Here is a 25,947-nt window from a genome sequence, read left to right as displayed (position 1 = left end):
TGATCAACTGAAAACTTTTTTGTGGGGTGGGGGTGGATACGTTCTTGGCATTGGCTTGATATTTTATATAGTTTAAACCGGGGGTGCGGCCCTCCAGGTGTCCATGGACTACAATTCCCATGAGCCCCTGCCAGCGAATGCTGGCAGGGGCTCATGGGAATTGTAGTCCATGGATATCTGGAGGGCCGCAGTTTGACTACCCCTGGTTTAAACTGTTAAATATTTAAAATCTGTTTTGCCATGTGCTGTAAATGATTGGAGTAAACTGCCTTCACTGTGGTATAAATATTTTGAACAATAAATGACACAGGTATTTAAGAGAGGAGGGTGGGGGAGGCAGTTTAAATATATTGCAAGGAAAGGAGGCAGTTCAACTTTAATGCATTTACTTTTCAGGATTATATCAGCTGTGCAGAAATCTGGGTAGAGTATACCTGTAGACATTTCACGGTAGGTGAAGTTGTTTTTACCCCATTCGTTCCTTGCTGCTGCATTTTAGATTCTCCTTGCATCTTGTCCATGCGATATACTGTTCCATGTTTTATCTTTTGGGGTGGGTACGCACATGTCACTTAAAGAGGCAGTGAAAAACTGTGGCCTTAATTCTTTCGAAACCGTTCCGAGATTCTGAATAGTGACCGAAATACCGCTAAGAGCTTGGTGCAGTGATTAAAGAGCAGCAGACTCTAACCTGGAGAACTGGGTGTGATTCCCCACTCCTCCACATGCAGCCAGCTGGGCGATCTTGGGCTAGCCATGGTTCTCTAAGAGCTGTTCTTGCAGAGCTCTCTCAGCCTCATCTACCTGTGCAGAAAGGAAGGGGAAGGTATTTGTAAGTTCCTTTGGGGCTCCTTTGGCTAGTGAAAGAAGAATTGAGGTTTTTATACCCCACTTTCCACACACCCAAGATGTCTCACAGCGGAATGCAATCGCCTTCCCTTCTTCTACCCACAACAGACACCCTGTGAAGTGGGTGGGGCTGAGAGAGCTCTGAGAGAACTGCTCTAAGAGAACTGTGACTAGTCCAAGATCACCCAGCGGGCTGCATGTGGAGGAGTGGGGAATCAAACCCCAGATTAGAAGCTTCCACTCTTAACCACTACACCAATCTGGCTTTTCTCTTCTTCACAACACCAGCCTGGTGTCATACTAGAATCTGCCGGAGACCCACATCCAAGTCTCTCCTTTGCCATCGAAACCTGGGTCAGTTACACCAGTTCAGCCCAACCTGCCTCACAGGGTTGTTGTGATGAGAAAACAGAGGAGAAGATCATTTTTGTCAGCCACTTTGGCTGGGGAGAAAGGCAGAGTACAAATGAAGTGATTAAATCTCTCTGCGCTGTCATTTAAATCTTTTCAATCTTTGACTGCTGGATCTTACGACTTGCTGACCTTCGAACATACGATCAATATCTCAAAATCTATATACCTCTGTGGCGCAGAATGGCTTGCAGGAAATCCTGTTTCTCTCCGTGCTCAATATTCAGCACTTTTCCTGTTGAGGAATGAACTTTCAAGTAGCGACTTCCATAAGGAAGATTTCAAATGCCATAACCACGTGATGCAGAAACAAGAAATTGTTAGCCTTCAGGGTGCTGCCGAAGGCTCTTTCCGGATTCCTAAGGGAGCCCTTCTGAGCCTAGCTGGGCAGCCTTGTTGGGCCAGCTGGACTTTGCAGCTCTGCTGTCCTCTTATGGTTGCTGTTTGGTGACAGACTCCTTTGCCCTCAACAGAAACGGGAGGTGAACACTGTTTTGGCCGATGTCATTAAACATATGATGCCTGACCGGGCGTTTGAAGACGCCTACCCCCAGGTAAACAGATTAATATTTTTAAAACGCATGAAACCTGCCAGGGGTGATGTTGTACAATAGAGACATATAATGAGGGGCTCTTAAGATGAATAATCCTGATCTAGGCTAGTTGAACAATAAAGCCAATTCTTTTAACTGGATAGGGCCTCTTGTGGCGCAGAGTGGCAAGGCAGCGGACATACAGTCTGAAGCTCTGCCCATGAAGCTGGGAGTTCAATCCCAGCAGCCAGCTCAAGGTTGACTCAGCCTTCCCTCCTTCCGAGGTCGGTAAAAGGAGTACCCAGCTTACCCAGTAAAGGGTAATGACTGGGGAAGGCACTGGCAAACCACCCCGTATTGAGTCTGCCAGGAAAACGCTGGAGGGCGTCACCCCAAGGGTCAGACATGACCCAGTGCTTGCACAGGGGATACCTTTACCTTTTACCTTTAACTGGATACATTTAACCGGGAGGGTGGTGATTTAATGGCCGGAGGAAATCTGTTGGTAGCCTTCAAATAATTTTAAGAGAGGGGAACGGAAGGGACAAAAAGGATTAACTGGCTGAAATGGAAGGAAGGAAGAACTGGAATAAACATAAAGGAAAGTAATCTGTCTCTCTTCTCCCTCCCCTTTCATCGTCTTGCCTCGTGCTTTTAGCTTCAGTCAATAATTGGGAAAGTCATCACCTATTATCACGACTTCTCCATTCTCTTTTCATTGGTAAGTCCCTGGATGGTTCTGGGAATCTTCTTTGTCAATGTAAATAAACAAGGATGCAGCTTATTCACAAAGCGAATCGCAGCATAAAGCATGATTTGGAATGCAATCCTGTGCTGAGTTACTCCGGTTGCGTTCCGTGTACACAGGCTGGAATAACCACACAGGGCTGCACTTCAGTGGTAGGCAAAGACCAGCTGAGAATGAAACCAGCAGGAAATCCGCAGCAGCGGCACCAATGGGGTCAGTCCCTCTGCAGACGACATGGTGAAGCCTCCCTCAGGGCCACAGAGAGACGACCCGTCAGCCGAAGATGAATAAACAAAAAAATTTCCAAGCTGGCGATGGCAAAAAGCTTTATCCAGAACGGGTTCCTAGGTATCAAACCTCGTTTTCGTATTTTACTTCTTCAGTAAACCCCATTATGAATGGGGTCATTTATAAGATACTTACCTTTAAGGACCTTTCATACTAATAGACCCAAATTATATGGCTTAAAATATAAAGCATAAGGTATATAATAAAATATAAGAATTAGGGAGTGGGCGGAAGATTTTGTTTGTATCCCTGAAAAGAAAAAAAAAACAATTCAGAAATAAGTTTACCGAGGAAGTAAAATACGGAAACGAGATTTGATACCTAGGAACTCGTTCTGAATAAAGCTTTTTGCCTTCGCCAGCTTGGAAATTTCTTTCTCCTTATTTACCCCTCAGGGCCATGGCAGCTTGGACAGGCCTCGGATGCTAGTTCACGTACCCTGGAGGTGGTCCCCAGATCAGTAGTGGTGATGGTGGGCATTTGTGCAGGCGAAGATGCTTCTGCAGTCGGCTGGGCTTCGGGAATTTAGGAACCCTGCTGCTTGCACAGAATCTTTCATGGAGACAATCCCAGAAGGATTTAAGCACAGTTGGAAACTAGAGGGGCAAAGGGAACCTGGGAATGGCCATGCGTCTACTTGAGAGAAGTCTGAACATCGTCCCCAGCAAGCTGTAGGCTTCCTTTGCCCTTTGCCTGTCTTTGCAACTGAGCAGACCCTGGGAATTGCCCAGCGACCTCGGCCTCAGCCTGACACGTGTAACCCAAGACAAGAGCTCTGGCTGTGTGGGGAGGGTGCCCGTTCCCCATTGGTTCCCAACATTTTTGCTTGTTTTCATTGCTGGGGCTCCTGATTTGTTTGGGATTTTCAGTTTTGGGGGGCTTTGGGGGGCAAGAGCCTCTTGTGGCGCAAGGTGGTAAGGCAGCAGACATGCAGTCTGAAAGCTCTGCCCATGAGGCTGGGAGTTCGATCCCAGCAGCCGGCTCAAGGTCGACTCAGCCTTCCATCCTTCCGAGGTCGGTCAAATGAGGATCCAGCTTGCTGGGGGGTAAACAGTAATGACTGGGGAAGGCACTGGCAAACCACCCCGTATTGAGTCTGCCATGAAAACGCTGGAGGGCGTCACCCCAAGGGTCAGAAGAAGAAGAGTTGGTTCTTATATGCTGCTTTTCCCTACACGAAGGAGGCTCAAAGCGGCTTACAGTCGCCTTCCCAGTCCTCCCCCCACAAAAGACACCCGGTGGGGTGGGTGAGGCCTGATATCACTGCCCGGTCAGAGCAGTTTTATCAGTGCCGTGGTGAAGCCAAGGTCACCCAGCTGGCTGCATGTGGGGGAGTGCAGAATCGAACCTGGCTCGCCAGATTAGAAGTCTGCACTCCTAACCACTACACCAAACTGGCTCTCAGACATGACTCAGTGCTTACACAGGGGATACCTTTACCTTTACCTTTAATATCTGGGCAGTTGTTAAACCAGTGACGTTAACACTGAATTGCATAAATTTAACAGGGAAAAATGGCCCAAGTGAAACATAGAATGTTCTGAACACGAGAGCTCTTAGTTTCAGTTGCAGAACTGAATTTCCACCCTGCCGTGCTGGGCCTGTGAAAATGCTGTATCAATGCAGAGATGGTGAGACCCAGAAGCCATCCAGAGGAAGCGGCAAAATCTGCTTGAGTTTGCGTCCCTAAACTTGGTTGAGGTCTTCTTGATTTTTTTCCCCCCCTCCAGGAGAAATTCTTACCGTTCCTGGACATGTTCCAGAAGGAGAGTGTGAAAGTGGAGGTTTGCAAATGCATCATGGAAGCTTTCATTAAGTAAGTGTAATGCATTCTGATTCAGTGCTCTCTAGAGACCGGACAATCTAGCAAGATTAGCAGCAGCAGGCTGGATCCGTTTGTATTTCATCGAGGCGTTTGCTTCGCGGAGGGTCAGGCTACAAAAGAGAAATTAAAATGCATTTATAATTTCCTATTGATTAATTATTTTGTATAAGTAGCTTATTGCGGAACTAAAGGCAATAGCTTAGGCTTGTGTATAAATAAATTATCCATGACTGGAAATTATCCAGCAATGTGCTTTTGTGGGTATAAACAGACCTTGAAGCAGATACAAGGTCATCTAGCACAGGGGTAGTCAACCTGTGGTCCTCCAGATGTCCATGGACTACAATTCCCATGAGCCCCTGCCAGCAATTGCTGGCAGGGGCTCATGGGAATTGTAGTCCATGGACATCTGGAGGACCACAGGTTGACTACCCCTGCTCTAAATCATGGCTGCCTATTTTGCTGTCTTCTGTACTGATGTATTAATATGCCAAACTTGATGTCCTCCTTGCAGGAAAGCTGGTTCTCTTTAAAATGCCCTGGGAGTTATGTTGGTTTGTTTAGGTGCCGCTGTTCCCAGGTTGGCTGACTCACAAAGGTTTACAACAACAGATAAAAAAACGAGCAATACCCAGGGGTCGTCAACCTGTGGTCCTCCAGATGTTCATGGACTACAATTCCCATGAGCCCCTGCCAGCAAACGCTGGCAGGGGCTCATGGGGATTGTAGTCCATGGACATCTGGAGGACCACAGGTTGACTACCCCTGACCTAGCAGATACAAGGTCATGCAACAGGCCTGTACCCCCTGCTCCAAAAATGGATGCTCCAATGAACTTCCTGCTCAGATGCTCAACAGCTCGTGCTGTCTCACTAGCCATATGCTTTTTGGCTGCCCAGCCGGGCGCACAGAGAAGCGCATACCGGCACGCGGAGTGTTACAGACTCGACTGCGGAAGGGGAGAAAGTCGGCGGCTCCGTAATTAAAGGGAAATCATAAGATCAGAAAAGCTTCGTCCTCAGCGCTGAATGAACTCTTTTGAGGCATTTAATTTCCTTTTATCACCTCGTGCGATTTGAGCTGGAAGGGCTCACGTTGCACACGCTTTTGAAAGCCATGATTTATTTTTAGCAAGAGATGTTAAGTGGCGACAGTTGAATCTCGAGAAAATGATCAGCAGAAATGTTAGCTGGGGCGGGGGGGGGGGGTGGAAGGACCCCCGATTTCCTCATAAAGAGCTCAGTGTCGTGGTTCATTGATCGTACCGCTGGTGCAAAATTTCAGGCGCGGCGGATTGTCATTCTCACCAATTTCTGAATGGCTTGGAGATCCAATGGGTGGTAAATAAAAAAAATGGCACAGTAGGTCCCCCTTTGTGCTTGAAATGCTGCCCCCTCGTTTGAAATCGGATTATTAATTTTGTGAAATCTACAGAAGCTGGCAAGCGCTCTCTTAGGAGAAGCACAGCCATGTGCATGAGAGGAGGGGAGGCAGCTTCTGGTATGAGATCTGCCGCGACATATTTTATTTTGTCTTCGTTGCCCTATGATTTGGTCTGCAAGGCAGCCTACAACTTTATACGCGTGTATCTTAAAATCATAACATCTTAAAATAGCACCGTAATATCAGTCCAGTAGCACTTTTTGTAGGTCTTAATTTATTCAAGGCATAGGGCTTTCGAGTGCAAGCACTCTTCCTCAGACTATGAACTGACCATCAAATCGTTTCCCATTCCACATCCCCACCTTATTATGTCACTCTAAAAACACAGTTGACTTCCTGCACCAGAGCAGAATGGTTTTCACCTGGCGGCTGGAAAGCATTCCTGGAGGTGGAGGTATGAACCTTTCTCAGGACTCATTTCTCCCACTTTGGGGCCCTCACTGGGACGGGGCTGCCACCTGCTTCGTGTTCAGGGGCACCAAGGCCTTGGAAAGCGTCTCATGCGCGAGGCAAGGTTGATGTCCTGATCCTAGAGCTCAGAGGCAGCTGTGAGTGTGGGATGTCCACCCGGGAAAGAGTCCTAGAAAACTTTTGGATGCACGGAAGCAACGCAAATGCCGTGGGGTGGCAGCTCCTTAGAGGAGGCGCCCAGAGTCCATGTGTACTGACGTGGGTAGCACTAACAAGAGATGGTTTTGAGGTTCGGGGCCAGGTTCAAATGCAGGGTGTTGGGACTGAAATGCTAGAGCAGGGGTAGTCAAACTGCAACCCTCCAGATGTCCATGGACTACAATTCCCAGGAGCCCCTGCCAGCATTCGCTGGCAGGGGCTCCTGGGAACTGTAGTCCATGGACATCTGGAGGGCCGCAGTTTGACTACCCCTGTACTAGAATAACAGGCCCCCTCCTTCCCTGGTGGATTCCCCATTTGATTGGGCAAATCCATTACCCTGTGCCTGGTCTGCCCGTGGGGCAAAGCTATCCCTGCTGCCAGCAGCATATTTGGGGGGGGGGGGAGCAGTGCAGTCTGGCGGGGCACACCTGGCAGGGCAAGGGCTGTTCTGTGTTGCTGCCGGTACACCTGCAAAGCCCATGGCTGGAGATGGGGCTGGAGATGGGGCTGGAGAGCAGCTGGGGGCTGGCCAGCGTAATTGCATTAAACCTGCAGTGAGGCGGTCAAGGCAGGCCGTGCTGCTGATTAGTCCCACAGACTTATTCCCTGCCGTCTGCAGTTTCCAAGCACGCCTGTGTAGAGGCAGCGGGGCTTTTCTTTAAGCAAATTCTTTTCAGAGTTTTGAAAGGAAAAATGCACTGCTGAAAAGGTTTGCCAAGATTTAATCAATTAATTAACAGTCACCTTCCCATGGTCCCTGGTTTCCTAGTGACTGGGTGGGGGTGGAGTCAGCCCCTCCAGCTTCTTTCTTTCTTTCTTTCTTTCTTTCTTTCTTTCTTTCTTTCTTTCTTTCTTTCTTTCTTTCTTTCTTTCTTTCTTTCTTTCTTTCTTTCTTTCTTTCTGTCTCTCTCTCTCTCTCTCTCTCTCTCTCTCTCTCCCTCCCTCCCTCCCTCCCTCCCTTCCTCCCTTTCTTCTGAGGACTGGTCAGTTTCCTTCCTTCCTTCCTTCCTTCCTTCCTTCCTTCCTTCCTTCCTTCCTTCCTTCCTTCCGAGGACTGGTCAGCTTCCTTCTTTCCGAGGTCTGGTCGGTTTCCTTCCTTCCTTCCTTCCTTCCTTCCTTCCTTCCTTCCTTCCTCCCTCCCTCCCTCCCTCCCTCCCTTCCTCCCTCCCTTCCTCCCTCCCTCCTTGCCAGCTTTGTGGTGGTCAGCATCTCACCCAAGTCCTTGACTTAGAAGGCCCCTGTCCTAACAGAAAGGCAGGATTAATTTGCCATCACCACCACCACTTCATTCAGGTTTTGTAATGACCCCCCACCGGCCACGTGTGGCTGCCCTGCGTGTTCACCCCTTCCGTGTCCCTCTCTGATCCCTGAGCTCCCCTTCAGCTCCTCTGCCCACCCTCCCTCCCTTCCCCCCCCTTCAGAGCCTTCTGCCTGTCAGCTGTACGGAGGCGCTGGGCTCCGTAGTGGAGCGTCTGTTTGGCTTGCAGATGGTCTCCAGTTCAACCCCCGGCCTCTCCAGTCAAGGGAATCAAACAGCAGTGATACGAAGGACCTTTCTTGACCCGAGAGGAGGTCAGAGTAGACAGGTTGGCCTTTCTGGACTAAGTTGACTTTGAAGTGGAGTTGGGCTGAAGGGGCACCTGCCAGGCAGCACCTGACCTATCCAGGTTGGCAGTCTTTGTCCTGCTCCCTTGCAGCTTGGCTCTGTTGACCTTCTTGGGGGGGGGGGCTGCTTGTTTGCACGGGCTTCCCTACAGCAGCAGCTCCCTCTCCAGCCTAAGCAAGAAGGGGAAGGGTGTAACTTGCATTTTGATTTTATTTCAAAACAGCCTATTTTAAAAAAAGGTGCGGGGAGGCCTGGGCTGTGATACCTTTGGAACGAAAAGTACTTTGGATCTGTATTTTGCTTGCAGAGAAGTTCCCCGTGGGCAGTGAGGTTTTTTAGAGTTTTTCTGTCCTGTACGGGCCCCGTTCTGTGTCCCCCCCCCCCCCAAATCTTATCCGGAGTGGCATGAGACATGACCTAGGGCAGGGGTAGCCAAACGGCAGCTGGCAGGGGCTCATGGGAATTGTAGTCCACGAGCATCTGGTGGGCCGCCGTTTGACTACCCCTGCCCTAGAGACTGAAATTAGGGGCTCCTCTCTCTTCCCACACTCCTTGCTCAAGGAGAGTCACCTTCCAGTAGTGTGAGAGGTGGTTTAGATCCCGGATTATGATGGGCAGGATCCAGGAAGTGCTCACGGAATACACCCCCCCCCTGTCTCCGCTATCAAGCTACTCCAGACCTTCAGGAGTCCCTTGGAAATGAAGGTGGGAAACGGCACAGGCTAAGCAAGGCAGGGAATTGGCAGGCATCACCCCTTCTCTTAGAGCCTCTTGTGGCGCAGAGTGGTAAGGCAGCGATATGCTGTCTGAATCTGTCTGCCCATGAGGTTGGGAGTTCGATCCCAGCAGCTGGCTCAAGGTTGACTCAGCCTTCCATCCTTCCGAGGTCGGTCAAATGAGGACCCAGCTTGCTGGGGGGTAAATGGTGATGACTGGGGAAGGCACTGGCAAACCATCCCGTATTGAGTCTGCCAAGAAAACGCTGGAGGGCGTCACCCCAAGGGTCAGACATGACTCGGTGCTTGCACAGGGGATACCTTTACCGTTACCCCTTCTCTGCTCTGTTCCCAGAAGACGTTGAGTGAGAAGGGAACGATTATCTTTTATTGTCCCTCAAGCTGTAGCCCAGGGGTAGCCAAACTGCGGCCCTCCAGATGTCCATGGACTACAGTTCCCTGGAGCCCCTGCCAGCGGATGCTGGCAGGGGCTCCTGGGAATTGTAGTCCATGGACCTCTGGAGGGCCGCAGTTTGACTACCCCTGTACTAGATGGTTCCCAGTGGCTCCTCAGCTTGTGGGAGGGGGGGCACAGGGGAAGACCTGCCCCATGAATTCCTTCCACTCACGAATCACAGGAGTCAGTCTTTATCCTTCTCGCTGCCAGACCTCCCTACATGGTCCCTTCGGAACTGCATTTTTGGGGAAGTGATTCTAAGGCAGGAGTGGCCGGACCGTGCTTCTCCAGAGGTCCGTAGACTACAATTCCCACGAGCCCCTGCCTGCCTGCAGTCCACGGACCTCTGGAGCAGCACGGTCCGGGGACCTCCTCTCCTAGGCAAGTTGCAAGTTCAGGACGACGGCCTCCCCCTCTATTCCGCTGAGTGCGGAACTGCAGCCCCCCCCCCCCCCCGGTTCGTAACCCTTCAGCTTTGCAGTCAATAGAAAACGGCACTTTTAATGCTCTATAATCATGCGAGGCTTTGAATGAATGCTTATCTTCTACAAGGAGGCTTTTGGCACAGCAGGGAAGCACAATCAGCGCCCTGCAAATTGAAGGACCCACTCATTACCACGCTAAATGCCGCCCGTTCTCCAGGCACGTAGAAGGCAGTGTGCAAAAATTCACACCTCCTAGTTCAGTTTTTCAGCGGCTCGTGTGCCAGCAAACTAGAAATGGGGCAGACAGGACATTTGGTCTCAGGAGCCTTACCTGTAGGGCAGGGGTAGTCAAACTGCGGCCCTCCAGATGTCCATGGACTACAATTCCCACGAGCCCCTGCCAGCGTTCGCGAACGCTGGCAGGGGCTCGTGGGAATTGTAGTCCATGGACATCTGGAGGGCCGCAGTTTGACTACCCCTGCTGTAGGGGCTCCTCTCCGGCCTGGGATGGTGTCAAGCAGTTAAAGGGGCAAGGGGGACACAGCTCACAAACGAATTTGTGGGACTTGTCAGGTGCCATCAAAATCCGGAGAATCCCAGCGACCGATCTGAAGAAGCCAGTCCCGGTCCCCAAATCGCCGGCCGTCGAGGCGTTGCGTTTTAGGCATCGTAGAATCCTCCCTTTATCGATCCCTTTATTTCTTGGCTGATTTTCCACCACAAAGTATTACACAATTAAGATTAGAGACCACGGTCACTGTCGAATTCAGCAGAAAGTGTGAAATCTTCAGGGCTGTACAAGAGGAAAACAAGAAGCCAAGAGTAACAGCGGCCGTTCCTTCTCAACAGAACCCAAAAGGTTTTCCCCCAAAAGTGATGCATTGAGCTTGTTCTGGAGCGCTGTGATCGATCTCCATTTGCAGGGAATGGCTGGGCATGTTGGAGGAGAGGGGGATGGTCCAATAAACCCCCCCAGCAGAAAGCTGGGACAGGTTGCATATCTTCAGCTCTAACTGCAGAGATTTAACTCTTGTTCTCTTGCAATGTGTGTGTTTAGGCACCAGCTGGAACTCACCAAGGACCCTGTCATACTAAATGCCCTCCTGCACGTCTGCAAGACCATGCACGATTCCGTCAAGTGAGTGTTTTCTTCCTCATCTTTCCTTCGCAAAGAATGTATTTTTCCCCCCTTTTTTAACGGTCGTTGTTGGAGCCGGTCCCGGGCCTCGAGGTTTGGGGGTGTCTCCTCCATGCTGCTGTTTTCCATGGCTCCGGGACACACGGGCGGGGACGTAGGGCAGAAAACTCTCCTCGCAGGCCACTGCCTGGTTAATCAGGGCTTTGTTTCCGGCGCGGGAATAAAAGGAAGGTCTGGGAAACGGCAGTGACTTCACAGCTTAACGAATAGGGAGAGGCAGCAGAGAGCACGGAGAGGAGCAAACAGAGCGGCAGATGCTGTTCGGGGACACGGTGCCAGTTCGGTGCTTTTGTCAGAAAGGCCAGGAAGGGGGCTGGGGGGGGGGGGGAAGGCAGGGCGCTGCTGCAGCTCCAGTGAACAATGCGGCAGTGAGATGGGTGCTTTTCTTCTTGCCAAAAGAAATAAATAACTGGCATTTGCCATTTTGGAACGGTGTGGCGTGCAATTCTCGTTTCGGGCTCCCCTCCCTCCCCGAACGGAGAGTTCTCCCAGGAATGCTTAATGCTTGCGGGGTTTGAAAGACCCGCCAGGAACAATAAATGGGCAAGCCTGTGATGTGTCCTGCATTGGTGGTGCCCACCTCCCTGGGGTCGTCTGCTTCATTGGACAAGAGGCAGGTGCAATCTGACAGGTGCCCTTGGATTGACTCCAAGTGAGAGCGGACAGATCACTCACGGCTCCGAGATTCGGACCGGTTGCTAGCGAGAAGCCGTGCTGTTTATGGAGCACCCTACGAAACACACGGGTGACAGGAGCCGTTCCCCTAATGGAGAATTGGCAACCATCCAGTTTTGCCTTTTTTTTTCCTCCCCTGGGCCCTCCTGGCACGCAAGACCTACCTGACCGGGGGAGACTAAACGCTCCAGAGCACCAGTCACTTTTCTGTACCCAAAACCTCAAGTTTATTTAACTATTTACACCTTGGGATTTGTAAATTAACAACCCCACCAGCACACCACATTATCTAACACAGGGGTAGTCAAACTGCGGCCCTCCAGATGTCCATGGACTACAATTCCCAGGAGCCCCTGCCAGCGAATGCTGGCAGGGGCTTCTGGGAATTGTAGTCCATGGACATCTGGAGGGCCGCAGTTTGACTACCCCTGATCTAACAGCACTTTCACACACAGGGGCATAAAAGGGTGAATAAATACACTCCTCTTTCCCTGTGCTCCCTTACTGAGGAGGGGGAGTGGTTCACTTTGCCACTCACCACCCAGCATCACCTTCTGACTCCTACACTTCTGCAAGGGAGGCTTCTTGGTGGATACTCCTCTGGCCTCCCACAGTGTCCCCTGTGGCCAGACCAGGCCAGGGCCTGACCCCCAGCCTAGGTCTAGTAGGGCCTTCCCTGGAGAAGGGGCCTTAGCTCCTTCCAGGAGAGCCTGCCCCCTCCCAGGTGGTCTGGAGCCTAAATACCCGTGAGCGCCTCCCCCAGGTGGAGCTTGTTTTGGCCATCCCCATTGGGGCATGTGGCCCTCTCCCTCCCTAAGTCCCCTCGGAAGTGTGGGTATTTGCAGGCTCTCCACCACCCGGCAGCCATTTGAGACTAGGTCCAGGGCAGCCATCTTATGATTTGGATCAGCCTCCAGAACCCATTTTGCCACACAGGGCCTCAGTGAGAGTACTGTAACTTTCCAAAATAACTTCTGTGGCTTCTCCCTGTGCCTCCTCCCTTGTGTTTGACAAATATTTAGCCACTTTTGGCTGAGGTTGCAATTTTAGCTTCTTCAGTGATCTCAGGGCTCTCTCAGCCTCACCCACCCACTTTGGCTGATTTTAGAATTGCCCATCTCTTTGTGAAGGATGAAAAGACGGTATTAATTTCATTGATGAGGCCAAAAAGGTTCAAGGCATCAACAGCCAAAGGGCCCACCCAATTTAAAGAGTGACCAGCCCATGGGATAAATCTTGCAAATTTGGGGTTTTTAAAAAATTATTTATTGCTGCATGCTGGTGTAACCGCCAGCCATATTTGTGGCACTGTCGTAAGATTGCCCTCAGCGTTTTCTAAAGTACTCAAATTCAGTAGTGAAATGGTTAAACACTAAATCAGCCCTGCTTTCCCCTGAGTGGTCTTTTAGCGCAAGGAAACTTTAAAATCTCTCACCTGGCAAACCGTCTTCAGGTGAGACTCTTGCAGCTAATAATATATGTGAGCAACTTTATCAATTGCTTCTGTGCCTCTGCTCCCGAGGGCCTAATCCTAAACTAAAACAGAATATTAAAATGAAAATGACACTGGTCACGTTACGGTTGTCATTGGCTTTAGACCAGGGGTAGTCAAACGGCGGCCCTCCAGATGTCCGTGGACTACAATTCCCACGAGCCCCTGCCAGCATTCGCTGGCAGGGGCTCGTGGGAATTGTAGTCCACGGACATCTGGAGGGCCGCCGTTTGACTACCCCTGCTTTAGACAGTATTATTCTGAAATGCCGTGCAAGGAAAATTGCTGGAGGGCTGTTTAGTTATGACAGCGTGTGTAAGCAAGGCCTATGACCATGTTGGAAATATTATACACCTTGGCCGGAAGAGGCCCCCTAGAAGTGGAGGCGCTAGGCCTCAGCCTAGCTAGCCTGATGGTAAATCCAGCCCTGCCTAGGTTGTCCTTTGCACTGCCCATCCTCCTTTCCTCTCCACCCTTTCTGTCAAGTGTGATGTAGTGGGAAAGAAGACAAACAATATTCCTCTTTCCATCGGCTTTTATCTCCATTTACCGCTAGAAGAAATGCTGAAAAAGGAGCCTCGGTTGCAGGAGTGGCCAAACTGCGGCTCTCCAGATGCCCACGGACTACAGTTCCCATGAGCCCTTCCCATGCTGTCAGGGGCTCATGGGATTTGTAGTCCACGGACAGCTTGGCCACCCCTGCTCTATTGACAGCATGGCCTGCTTCTGGTAACAAAACAGCCCCTGTGTATCTCCCTCAACCCATGATGCAGCGCAGTGTCGGTCATTTAAACAGCCGCCGTCTGGCCATATTTTCAGATGACATTTTCAGATATTTTCAGTTCCTGATAACCCGGAGATTGCACTATAAATCTTCCGAGCAGCTCTGCGTCATGACTGCAATGGAACGAGGGGAAAACGCTGATGAACTCTTAATGGCGAAGGGTCAACCTCCGTCACCCCTCTCTAAATCTCAATCAAGTTTGTTACGAAATAATCACGCAGTTCCCATCTGGTGCCTGCACTGGGAGAATTGCAAAACAGCACCCTGAGGCCCCTTGGGTCGTCGTGAAAACCTCGTCCCGGATGACTTAATGGTGCTGGGGCAGGGCACATTGTCCATCAGCACACGGTTGATTTATTAGAATTCCACGGGGTAACCCAGCAAAAGGCTTCCGGTTCAAAAGAATTTGTGTCGCATCTCTTTTGTCATCATACAGTGTCTTTATGGCACAAAAAGGTTTGTCAAGTAATCCTTGACCCCATTAATGCTTTTGTAGCGGAGATGACTGTTCACCAGTACAGCTGTTTAGGATTGTTTGGGCATTTCTTGCTGTTAGCCCAGGGGTAGTCAAACGGCGGCCCTCCAGATGTCCATGGACTACAATTCCCATGAGCCCCTGGCAGGGCTCATGGGAATTGTAGTCCATGGACATCTGGAGGGCCGCCGTTTGACTACCCCCGTGCTAGACTATTCCTCCTGCTTCTTTGAGGAGAAATTCAATTAAGGAGCGTGCCCAGAGTTGGAACGAGCATTTTCTAAAAAGTGTCCTGAACGCTGAAGCTTTCTGACCATCACATTTCACCTGGTACTGAGAGGTCTGTGTGGGGCTGTAGGGCTCGCTCCAGTTTCCTACTGCCTCCTCCTTAAATACTGACCTTGTGAAACATTGTTTCTAGTGCGCTGACCCTTGAAGATGAAAAGCGCACGTTGGCCTCTTTGATCAATGGATTTTTAAGGATGGTGAGTACCGTGAACGGCGTGCGCGGGAAATTGGGCGAGGGAAGGCTTTAAGCTCGAAGAGAATTCATGGTCCGTTTCCATTGTAAAATCCAGCAGGCAGATTTGCCATCTGTCACCTTAAAATTTCACAGGGGTTCGGTTTAATTAGAAATACCTGAAATGCCCCTCCGTGGTCCATCCTGCTGGAACATCCTCGGCTTAGGTGAAAACTGATGTTTGCACAACATGAATTGGGCAGAAGTTCAAATCTTGGCTTGTATGAAAATATAATGTGTTCATGAACACAGGGAGGTGTTTTAGTTGGGGGGGGGGGGAAATGAACATGATGTGAAGGATGTCTAGCTGGGAGAGGCCAATGGCCTGACTCAGTATACAGCTTCTTCATGTATGTTAACGGCGTTTTTTGTTTCAAAGGACCCCTCCGTTCATTGTAAGGCTTGTGAACTCCTGTTCTTCTGTAATGCAACCCCCAATCTCAGGACACTTCTAGGTGCAGCTTTCATAAAATTTCCATCAGATTCAGATTCAGAGTGCCTTTGGTTGGCATGAAATTGCAAAGCATAAAACAAAAATTTCAACCAGTCCCAGATGTAAAATCCATCGTAAAAAGGTTTTCATTTCAAATTGCCCGTAAAAACTTTGCTACTTTTATCATAGTTGCTGAGTCCCTCACGTTTAGTATCATTTTAATCCAATGTTTCCCGTTAACACAGCTGAATTTCAGTTTCTTCGGATAATTAGCTAACGGGCGACGATATAATGTGTCATAGAATCATAGAGCTGGAAGGGGCCATAGAGGCCATCTAGTCCAACCCCCTGCTCAACGCAGGATCAGCCCTAAGCATACTGAAGCATCCAAGAAAAGTGTGTATCCAACCTTTGCTTGAAGACTGCCAGTGAGGGGGAGATCACCACCTCCGTAGGCAGCCTAGTTCTAGAAACTAGATAGAATCACAGAATCCTAGAGTTGGAAGGGGACATAGAGGCCATCTAGTCCAACCCTCTGCTCAACGCAGGATCAGCCCTAAGCATCCAAGAAAAGTGTGTCTCCAACCTTTGCTTGAAGACTGCCAGTGAGGGGGAGCTCACCACCTCCTTAGGCAGCCTATTCCACTGCTGAACTACTCTGACTGTGAAAAACTTTTTCCTGATATCTAGCTTATATCGTTGTACTTGAAGTTTAAACCCATTACTGCGTGTCCTCTCCTCTGCAGCCAGCAGAAACAGCATCCTGCCCTCCTCCAAGTGACAACCTTTCAAATACTTAAAGAGGTCTATCATGTCCCCTCTCAACCTCCTTTTCTCCAGGGACACTACATCCATGTAAACAGTATCTCTCCAAATTTCCATCACATCATAGGAATGAGCCCTACTATATGGGGAGCCCTGCCATATGGGAATTACAATCCACGGACATCTGGAGAACCGCAATTTGGCCACCGTTGTCATAGGTTTTGGGGGTGCCTTCTAGACCATAAGTTAAATGGGGAAAGAAAGAGCTGGTATTTTTCCTTAGGCTGCTGTGATTTGAATTGGCTGGAAAATGTCAGGTCCTGCATTCCCCTGCTGCATTAGAGTCAGCCATGTGCATCAGCATCTAAAATGGAAAGGATGAATAACGGGAAGCTGCAGTCATGTCTCGGGAATGACTTCTCTGAATCTCCTTAATCCAGGTGTCGTTCAACCGTGACTTTGAGCAGCAGCTGAGCTTTTATGTGGAGGCCCGATCGATGTTTTGCAATTTGGAACCTGTTCTCATCCAGCTGATTCATGTAAGCCTCTCTCTTAATTGTAACAACAAAAACAGAGTCCCATAGCACCTTTAAGACCAGCAAAGATTTATTCAAATAAGCCTTGGGGGGCAGGCAGAGAACCTACCTGTATATTTCTGAATGGGGCAGGGTAAATTTTGCTGGCCTTTTAGCATTATGTCCTGCATCAGCATTTGGATTCTTCCTGCCCTGTTAATCCTGCAGAGGTGCAAAGTAAGTTGAAGTAAAAGCACTCCGTTTGTTGGTGAATTGACTGATTTGCGTGTGCTTTTTCCCCATTTCCAACCGCAAATAGTCCCAGTGAAAGATTATCATGTCTTACTTCTTGTTTTGAATGAACAGCATGTATTGCTAAGGAGGTTTACGGTGTTGTTCTAAGCAGAGTTACACCCTTTCTTGGCCCACCAAGTTCAATAGACTAAGAAGGGCAGAACTTTGCTAAGATGGCCCTTTTGCATGGAGTAAACCTAAGGTAGCCAGACTGCTGAAGAGCGAGGATGGGAAGGGGCCTTTGAGAAGCTTGGAGTTCAAACCATAAGTCAGCGGAGCATCTTACTACAGAACAGTCTTGTAGAAGAATCTAAGACTGAGTTGCTCTTATAACTGTAAATCCTAAGCAAAATAGCTTTGATGGTGAAATCCAAGCAGGAATTGACTTTGTTTCTCTCATGGAGATAAACCCAAGAATGCTCACTGACATATGCATTGGAGGTACCCCTCCCCTCCTTTCATCTTAGAATCATAGGGACCTCCAGGGTCACCTAGTCCAACTCCCTGCGTGATGCAGGAACTCACAACTACCATTTGTGATATGGGTGTGATATTTATTGCATGATATGACTATATATCCTGCGTTGAGCAGGGGTTTGGACTAGATGGCCTCTGTGGCCCCTTCCAACTCTATGATTCTATCATTCTATATGGTTATGTTGATGTACCCCCCCCCCCAAATGGCCAATGATGAGCCTGGAGGGGGAGGGGAGGGGCCCCGGGTGGGCGTGTCCACAGCTCTGCTTCCCAACCATATTTTGCATGATCACGCTGCTTCTGGGGTTTCTCAAAGTCTGAAGAACGTTTCAGGGGGTTCTCAGTGGTAAAAAAAGTGAAGAAAGGCTGGTTTATATCTTGGGATATTTTGGGAAGGACCAGAACCTTTAAAACCTGCCCTTCCAAATTGCTCAGGGCGAGGAACAACTCAGGGTGAGGAAAAACCAACACACAGGATTAAAAATTTAAAGGGTTTACAATTAATCCTCGCAACAAATAATTCCCAGCCATGGGAGTCCTTTGGCAAGGAGCCTCTCTTCTGACTCTCTTCCTTCTCCCAGTGGTGTGGACAACCTCCTTGGTGGATGTATTTTAGGCCTCAACCATAAGCCTGGTGGAACAGCCCCATTTTACAGGCCCTTGCAGAAGTTATTTAGGTCCCATGGGCCCTGATCTCTCCCCAGTTGGTTGTGTCCACAGCTCTGTTTCCCAACCATATTCTGCAGGATCACGCCACTTCTGGGGTTTCTCAAAGCCTGAAGAACGTTTCAGGGGGTTCTCAGTGGTAAAAAAGTGAAGATATTTTGGAAAGGACCAGAAACAACTGTTGCAAAAACACCAGTGCCCTGAGAATCTCTCAAATTCCACCAGACTGGGGTCAAGGCCGAAAAAGCAGGTTTCTGGTCCTTTAGTGTTCAGAGGTAGGTTTAAATATGTGTGAGCAGCGACTGATCAAGTGTGAGGTTCAGTATGATTTCCTGAAGCCCAGAAACATGTTTCTCTATCTTGTGCAGTTCAAGTTCTCTCCTGGTGAGCAGAAATGCAATAAAACTCACCAGGATGCAAATTTCCATAATTCAGGAACCAGGCAGAAGACACCTAAGTAGAGTCTATTGAAAAGGCAACTCCCCGAGACCACGACTGTAGTGAAATCCAAAGGGAATCTTTATTCAGCAGACGAATGCAAAAGGCATCCACAGGAAAAGTTCAATGAACAAACTCTTTGGCAGAGGCAGAGGGCCAGGGGCCCCACGGGGGCTTTTATACCTGGGGTTGAATAAAGGAGGGTGAACAGGTATCCGCAAGGCGGGGAAAATGCAGTAGTTCTCAGGAGGACCATCTGGCCCCTGCTTTGATCTAAAAAGTTACACGTGTTGAGACTTCACAGCTCCTAGCAAGGTCAGGAAGCGATAAGGGGTTCTGGCAGGGAGGCGCTTTGGAATGCAAAGGGAGGAAAGGAACTAACAGGCGATTTATGGCTTTATGGGTTTATGGCAGCAACCCGGGAGTCTCCGGGAGAACACAGGCGAAATGCGGGTCAGGAACCGAGGTTCATGACATACAGGTTATGCAAAACCTCATGCAATCTGTGATAAGTGTGCCATGCTCCATTCTGCACTGCTCCTGTGATTTCATTGAGGCTCATCCAGCCGTCGAACGGTAGGAAACTGATGATTAAACGGAAGGAATTGGATTTAAGTCCACTGAGTCCCACTGATTGCTCTTGGGTGAAAAGCGACTTCCGTTGGCTGGGCTGTTGCCGGTCCCACTGGTAACATGATATTTCCCACAGAGTGTGAATCAGCTGGCAATGGAAACAAGGAAAGTGATGAAAGGAAATCACTCCAGAAAGACGGCCGCCTTCGTCAGGGTAGGTGTGAAAAACGGAAGGTTCCCCTTATTGCCCTTTAATGCCCGTTGAGCTAATGAGACCAGGCTAGAATTGCAGCCTGTAACCCTGGGCAGAGGTGACTCATGCTAGTTTGCCCCTGTCAGGGATAGGGAAAGCCCAGTAGGGAATCAGGGCTCTTTAACAGCTGGTTGGTAGGAGGATTTTGGCAGATAAAGGAGGTAGAAGGATGGCACTTGGTGATTATGGTCACCTCTTCCGTCAGTCTTTGGCAGTTCAGTGGGGGCCCTCGCAGGAGTCAAGACCAGAGTTCTACTGGTAGGTCTTGTTTTTATGGGAGGAAGAAATGCAGAGAGAGGGAGGGAGGGAGGGAGGGAGGGAGGGAGGGAAGGAGGGAGGGAGGGAGGGAGGGAGGAAGGAAGGAAGGAAGGAAGGAAGGAAGGAAGGAAGGAAGGAAGGAAGGAAGGAAGGAAGGAAGGAAGGAAGGAAGGAAAAAGGGAGAAAGGAGGAAGGAGGAAGGAGGGAGGGAGGGAGGGAAAAGGAAGGAAGGAAGGAAGGAGGGAGGGAGGGAGGGAAGGAAGGAGGGAAAAGGAAGGAAGGACGGAAGGAAGGAAGGAAGGAAGGAAGGAAGGAAGGAAGGAAGGAAGGAAGGAAGGAAGGAAGGAAGGAAGGACACAGAAGGCAGAGTTGCAAGAAGAGCAATCCATGGGATAAAGGATTTTGTGGATGTTGCAAGCTTGTGCTATAGGAAGCTACCAAGTCTGGACAGGCCACTGTGGGCCATTCTGCATGGTGGTGGCTGCACCAGGCCACTGCTGGCGCATTGTGGCGGAGCAGCATGCCCCACTGCTTTTTGCATCCCCATTGGGGACACATTTTGGCGGCGGACCTGTCCCGCTGGTGAAACGTGTCCCTGTGGGGGATGCAGCCGTGGCACAAAGATTCCGCTGCACGGGGGAGGGGGAGGGGGAGGGGGAGGGGAGGCAGTGGGGTTTTTTGTTTTGTAGGAAGGCCTCCATAGGATCGGGCTACACAGGCCAACTCCGGGCTAGGGGCTTAAGGGCACGTGGAAAATATCCATCTTCCCTTAAAGCAGTACAGTGATGGCCTAACGCATGCTGGGCCTGGAGGGGGCCAACCTGGCGGCGACAGCGGGGATTAGCCCTGCTCCCGTAGGCTGCCTTCCTGGCCTTTTCCGCCTGTGCGGAATCGGCCTGTCTGAAAGAGCCCAGCTCATCCCAGTAACCCTCAAACGGCTGCATCTCTAGTTCCTTGACGTGGTCTCTTAAAACAGCCCTGTCCTTCTTTCCATAGGCTTGCGTGGCTTTCTGTTTCATCACCGTTCCCTCTTTGACAAGCATTTTTGGCCGTCTGAATCTGTACCTGCTCTCTGGGCAAGTTGCTTTGGCAAACCAGTGCCTTTCACAAGGTAAGCCTTTTGATTCTGCAGTTGCTCTGTGTGTGTTTGTGTACGTGCGTGTTTTGAAACATTTCTGGGGAAAGTATTCTTTGCTGGATGCTACCCTTTCTGGATGGAAAGCCAGAAGGAATTGCTTCCAGCAGCTGTGCCTTCCGTACTGGGATGAGCTGGGTTCTTTCAGACAGGCCGATTCCGCACAGGCGGAAAAGGCCAGGAAGGCATCCTACGGGAGCAGGGCTAATCCCTGCTGTCGCCACCAGTTTGGGAATGGAGTCTGAATTATAGCCCAGTTGGGCTCATTTGGCCTTTGTAGAAGAAGAGATACGCTGCCTTACAGGGGTAGTCAAACTGCGGTTCTCTAGATAGTCAAATAGAACAGGGGTAGTCAAACTGCGGCCCTCCAGATGTCCATGGACTACAATTCCCATGAGCCCCTGCCAGCGAATGCTGGCAGGGGCTCCTGGGAATTGTAGTCCATGGACATCTGGAGGGCTGCAGTTTGACTAACCCTGGAATAGAACTTTAATGGGAAAATCCTGCCTGGGAGACAAGGCCTGGATAGAGCTCAGAATTGCGAGGAACCAAGAAATGTGCTAATTTGACTTGGAGAGCCGATGATTGGGCATGATGTTCAGAAGTTGCATTTCGCTTCGAGACAAGATGCGGAATGTTCAGAGTGCACAAGGACGGGATGTGTTTAGAATTCCAGTATTACTTTTGACTGAAGATTAATGTCGGTGGGCTGATTTTCCTTGCTTAATCAGGCCTTCAGAACAAAACCCTTCAGAACAAAATCCGACTCTGCTTGTAAATTCCAGGGACGGTCAAACTGTGGCTCCCCAGATGCCTGTGCTGGCAGAGGCTCATGGGAATTGTAGTTCATGGGCACCTGGAGAAGCCACCGTTTGGCCACCCCTGGACCATCTTAACTTCTGCCTGTTGCTTTCATCAAAACCGCCCAAAATCTGCTTTCTCAACCATTTATATCTCTTACACTCTTTTCAGTGTAAAGAGTTCTACCCTGCTCTTTCAAAAACATAGGCCGGGCCGCAAAACCAGTCAAATCAGTTTGCAAACAAACAAGCCAGCCCACCAATAAACAAAGACACACAAAAGACCCAGACAACTTCAGCCAGCTATTAAAACCACCAGAGTACAACTTCAAATCAGGGCTCTGCAAGTCTTTCTAAGGGGGCAGGGAATCGCATGAACACATCAAACTACCTTATACCAAATCACAGCATCAGCCCGTCAAGGTCAGTACCTTCTACGCAGACTGGCAGTAGCTCTTCGGAGGTCTCCGGTAGAGGTCTTTAACATCACTCCCTGCCAGATCTTTGAACTGGAGATGCTGGGGATTGAACCTAGGGCCCTCTGCACCCCAAGCAGATGCTCCACCACTGAGCCTTTCCTCCACCTTATCTAGAATTGTCTCCCACAAGGTGGAGCCAATGTGGGGGAAAGCTGTTGGATGAGTAGTAGTCAAAGGAGCCATTTGTAAAGAGGGCGCTGGCCATAGATAATTGCTGAACTGGCCTCGTTGGCTGATAAAGGTGACTCCCAAATGCCAAAAAGCCTTGACGTTTTGAGAGATCTTCCCCCTTCCCCCCTGAATGAGGAGAGCAGTATTTAATAGTATTTAATTATCAAATTATGGACCCATGGTGTGCATGTAAATGACAGGGCTGGGGAGGTTCCAGTGAGAAAGATGGTAATTACTTGCTTGATGCGGCACTCCTGTGGCTTCAGAGCCAGACTGCCTGGGCTATAACAGGACGTAATTGGTACGTGTTCCAAAATCTCCAGAACGTCAGCCGATGAAATGGTGCTCCGTCAGCTGGAGAGTAATAACCTTGGCAACTGCATGGCCTCCAGTGCTCATCGGGAGCCATTTTGAATGGAGGGCCATCTTAACTGGAGCCACAACCTTCTAAATTTCGAGGAACTGCGTTTCAGATTGTGCTGTTCATGGGCACACATGTTTATCGCATATTATGATAGTTATTGTCAGAAACCCCCTGTGTGCAGATAGCAGAAAAGGGGGGATATAAATATCTTAAATAAAGTAGCAGTAATTGCACTAGACATGAAATGAAACATTAAATGGCGATTAAACATTTAATTATTGAAAAGGAAATTCTAAAAGTTACCTCAGAATGCTCATTCTTGCATGAAAACACTCTGATTAAAGCAGCCATTGATGGGAACTGGCTCCGGTTTTTATCCAATGTCTTAGTCTTATGAGTTTTTTTCCTGCCAAGGAATGTGCATGCTTCATTATTTAGCATGAATTTAGCATTATTTAGCAAGAACGGTTATTTTGTGCCGTATTGCTTCCTCCAGTTTGAACTTTGGATTGTTGGGGAAACAAAAGAGTTTAGGACAAGTCTGGAATCCTTAAGGTTTCATTCATGGTGTTTGTGCTTACAAGATTAGTTCTTAAATTGGGCTTGTTTAGTTAGCCCGTCTCCTAAAGCAGGGGTAGTCAACCTGTGGTCCTCCAGATGTTCATGGACTACAATTCCCATGAGCCCCTGCCAGCGTTCTCTGGCAGGGGCTCATGGGAATTGTAGTCCATGAACATCTGGAGGACCACAGGTTGACTACCCCTGTCCTAAAGAAGATAAGGCCCACCCAAAGAAGGCTCATTGAACTTGAGGGGGCAGTTTCTGAGTAAACCTGTGTAGCATCAGATTCCTTGTCCCTGTTCATCTTTCTGTCCAGATGAGGATCAAACAGTAGGTCGAGGTTGTTTGAGATTTTACTTAAGTTCATTCTTTATCCTACTGTTCCTCTAAGGTAGGTTTTCTCAGCCAAGGTTTTGGGAAACCCTGAGGTTTCTTGATGGCCCTGGAAGAGTTTCCTGAATAGGTAGGAGTTACTTAATTTTTAATATATTTTTAAAATTTGTTAAACATTTATCAGGTGATATGACCATATCTATGAGCCTCTTGTGGCGCAGAGTGGTAAGGCAGCAGACATGCAGTCTGAAGCTCTGCCCATGAGGCTGGGAGTTAGATCCCAGCAGCCAGCTCAAGGCTGACTCAGCCTTCCCTCCTTCCGAGGTCGGTAAAATGAGTACCCAGCTTGCTGGGGGGTAAACGGTAATGACTGGGGAAGGCACTGGCAAACCACCCCGTATTGAGTCTGCCATGGAAAAGCTGGAGGGCATCACCCCAAGGGTCAGACATGACCTGGTGCTTGCACAGGGGATACCTTTACCTTTTATGACCATATATGGCCATGTTGCCTCCCCTGCCTGATGGGCCAATGATGGGCCCAGAGGGGGTAGGAAGGGGAGGGGTGCTATCCCCCTCCCATCTCAGAGAGTGAGGAGACTTTTCCTGCCCAAAAGTCACATGACCTGGGAGGGACTAGCACTCCTCCCTCAGTTATTTTCTTGCCTCCGTCATGAGAGGTTCTTCTGAGTAAGGTGACTTACTCATCACCTCAGATTTCTGAGGTAATATTTTCCATCGGATTAGTCCCGGATTATTTAACTTTATCCATAGAGCTTTCACTTCTAAAGCTCTCTTTAAGAAGTGCCGGGAATGTGGTACAAAACGGCACAAAACGATGGACATGCCTCATGTCTTCCTGCCTTGGTGAGGGACACATTACAGGACTCTGTCAAGCCTTCAGAAATATGACCCCTAAAATGAGGGACGGCGGAACACAACAGTTAAAAGCCGCATTGTGTGAAAAAGCTCTATCAGCAGCTGAAATTGTCCCAGAGGGCGGAAGTGTGGGAGACGAGCACCCGAAAATGCCCTCTGTCTCCTCAGTTCCCCCTCAGGGTAAGAAGGATGACAACAAACACAAAAGGGCCAGGTTGGAACCTCCAGCAAAGAAAAACACCAAACATTGTCAAGGAGGTTGGTTAATTAACTCTCTGAGTCAGTCAGAACTGGTTCGACACCAACAATCACCATCGCCTCCAGTGTTAAGACCCTTGGTGCCCACAATTGTTCGGTCAACACTGTCAGGTCGGCATGAAGAGTCGATGTCTCCAATATGTCACAGATGCTCTTCCGCGCCGTCAGTGCATTCAGCATCGGAGAGAAACGATGTGAAAGGGGCCATCCTTGACACCGAGCTCCAGTTGCTGCCAAAGCTCAACATCGTTCCCACTGGACGCCGAGTGGCACACCACCACAGCCTCTTCAAGAGATGGGAGATCTGTTGGAGTCAGACGATGAGCTTGTGGTATGTCCGAGATGAGCCATGCGAAGACCTGGCAGGGACCTGCCCATCGAGTCCTCCAAGCGGAGATCGACATTGTGCGTTGAAATACCGCTTAGATTGCCTTCGTTGACGCCATCTTGTGGTCAGCGCCGAAACTATGATCAGGATGAAGTAGGGTCTACTTCTAGGTACAGCAGAGATGGTGCTCAATGCCATGTCATCAATGATGCTTTAGGATGCTTTGGTCTGATCCTGCGTTGAGCAGGGGGTTGGACTAGATGGCCTGTATGGCCCCTTCCAACTCTATGACTGTGTGATGACACCCTCGAATCCTGTATTGACCATCATAGGGGCAGGGATTCAGAGAAGGACTCTGAGACAGTGGGGGACAGAGACAGTGGGGGAGCCAGCTTCTCTTTCTCCAACTGATGATCTCAGACAGATCGTCAGTATTCTGAATAACTCATCAGAATGGCAGAATTTTTGAAGTTGTAGACTTTTGTAGACCCAGAAGTAGAGCCAGACTCTGATGATCCAATAACGGATCATAACAAAATTATCCAGGCAATGTGGTTGAATCCGGCTTTGGACCCAGCTTTTTCATGGAAGCTATTTATTTATTTGATGTATTTGATGTATTTGATTTATTTCCTGCTACTCCTGAGCCGGCTCGTGGCTGGTTACAGATGTCCAATAAAACCCCCCAGGAAAAGCCCATTAATTTACGGTCCTTCCGTTATCCTGGATTCCTTAGGCTGATCCTGCACTGAGGAGGGGGGTTGGACTAGATGGCCTGCATGGCCCCTTCCAACTCTATGGTTCTTTTTCTTGCTTATGTTATCCTTTCGTAATCTTTTTGAGGAGGATGTGACTGGTGCAGCATTACCTAGCAAGTGTCGTAACCAAAGGGGAATTTGAACCTGGGCCTCTC

At 49.4% G+C, this 25,947-nt stretch overlaps 1 protein-coding gene across 1 annotated transcript in view; it reads left to right on the top strand.

Moving 5' to 3' along the window:
- Positions 1–25,947, top strand: part of VPS35L (VPS35 endosomal protein sorting factor like) — a 90,237-nt gene that overhangs the window by 43,079 nt on the left and 21,211 nt on the right. Inside the window, exons 18-26 of the mRNA XM_077316129.1 lie at positions 397–450; positions 1,734–1,814; positions 2,452–2,514; positions 4,560–4,645; positions 10,971–11,051; positions 14,959–15,022; positions 16,696–16,794; positions 19,355–19,432; positions 20,726–20,840. Coding sequence (XP_077172244.1) covers positions 397–450; positions 1,734–1,814; positions 2,452–2,514; positions 4,560–4,645; positions 10,971–11,051; positions 14,959–15,022; positions 16,696–16,794; positions 19,355–19,432; positions 20,726–20,840 — 721 coding nt within the window. The remainder of the gene's footprint in view (positions 1–396; positions 451–1,733; positions 1,815–2,451; positions 2,515–4,559; positions 4,646–10,970; positions 11,052–14,958; positions 15,023–16,695; positions 16,795–19,354; positions 19,433–20,725; positions 20,841–25,947) is intronic.

This window comes from Paroedura picta, chromosome 17 (genome assembly GCF_049243985.1).
Source record: "Paroedura picta isolate Pp20150507F chromosome 17, Ppicta_v3.0, whole genome shotgun sequence".
Taxonomy (NCBI): Eukaryota; Metazoa; Chordata; class Lepidosauria; order Squamata; family Gekkonidae; genus Paroedura; species Paroedura picta.
Note: the sequence above shows the minus strand (reverse complement) of the source record. Positions and strands in the feature narration are given on the sequence as shown.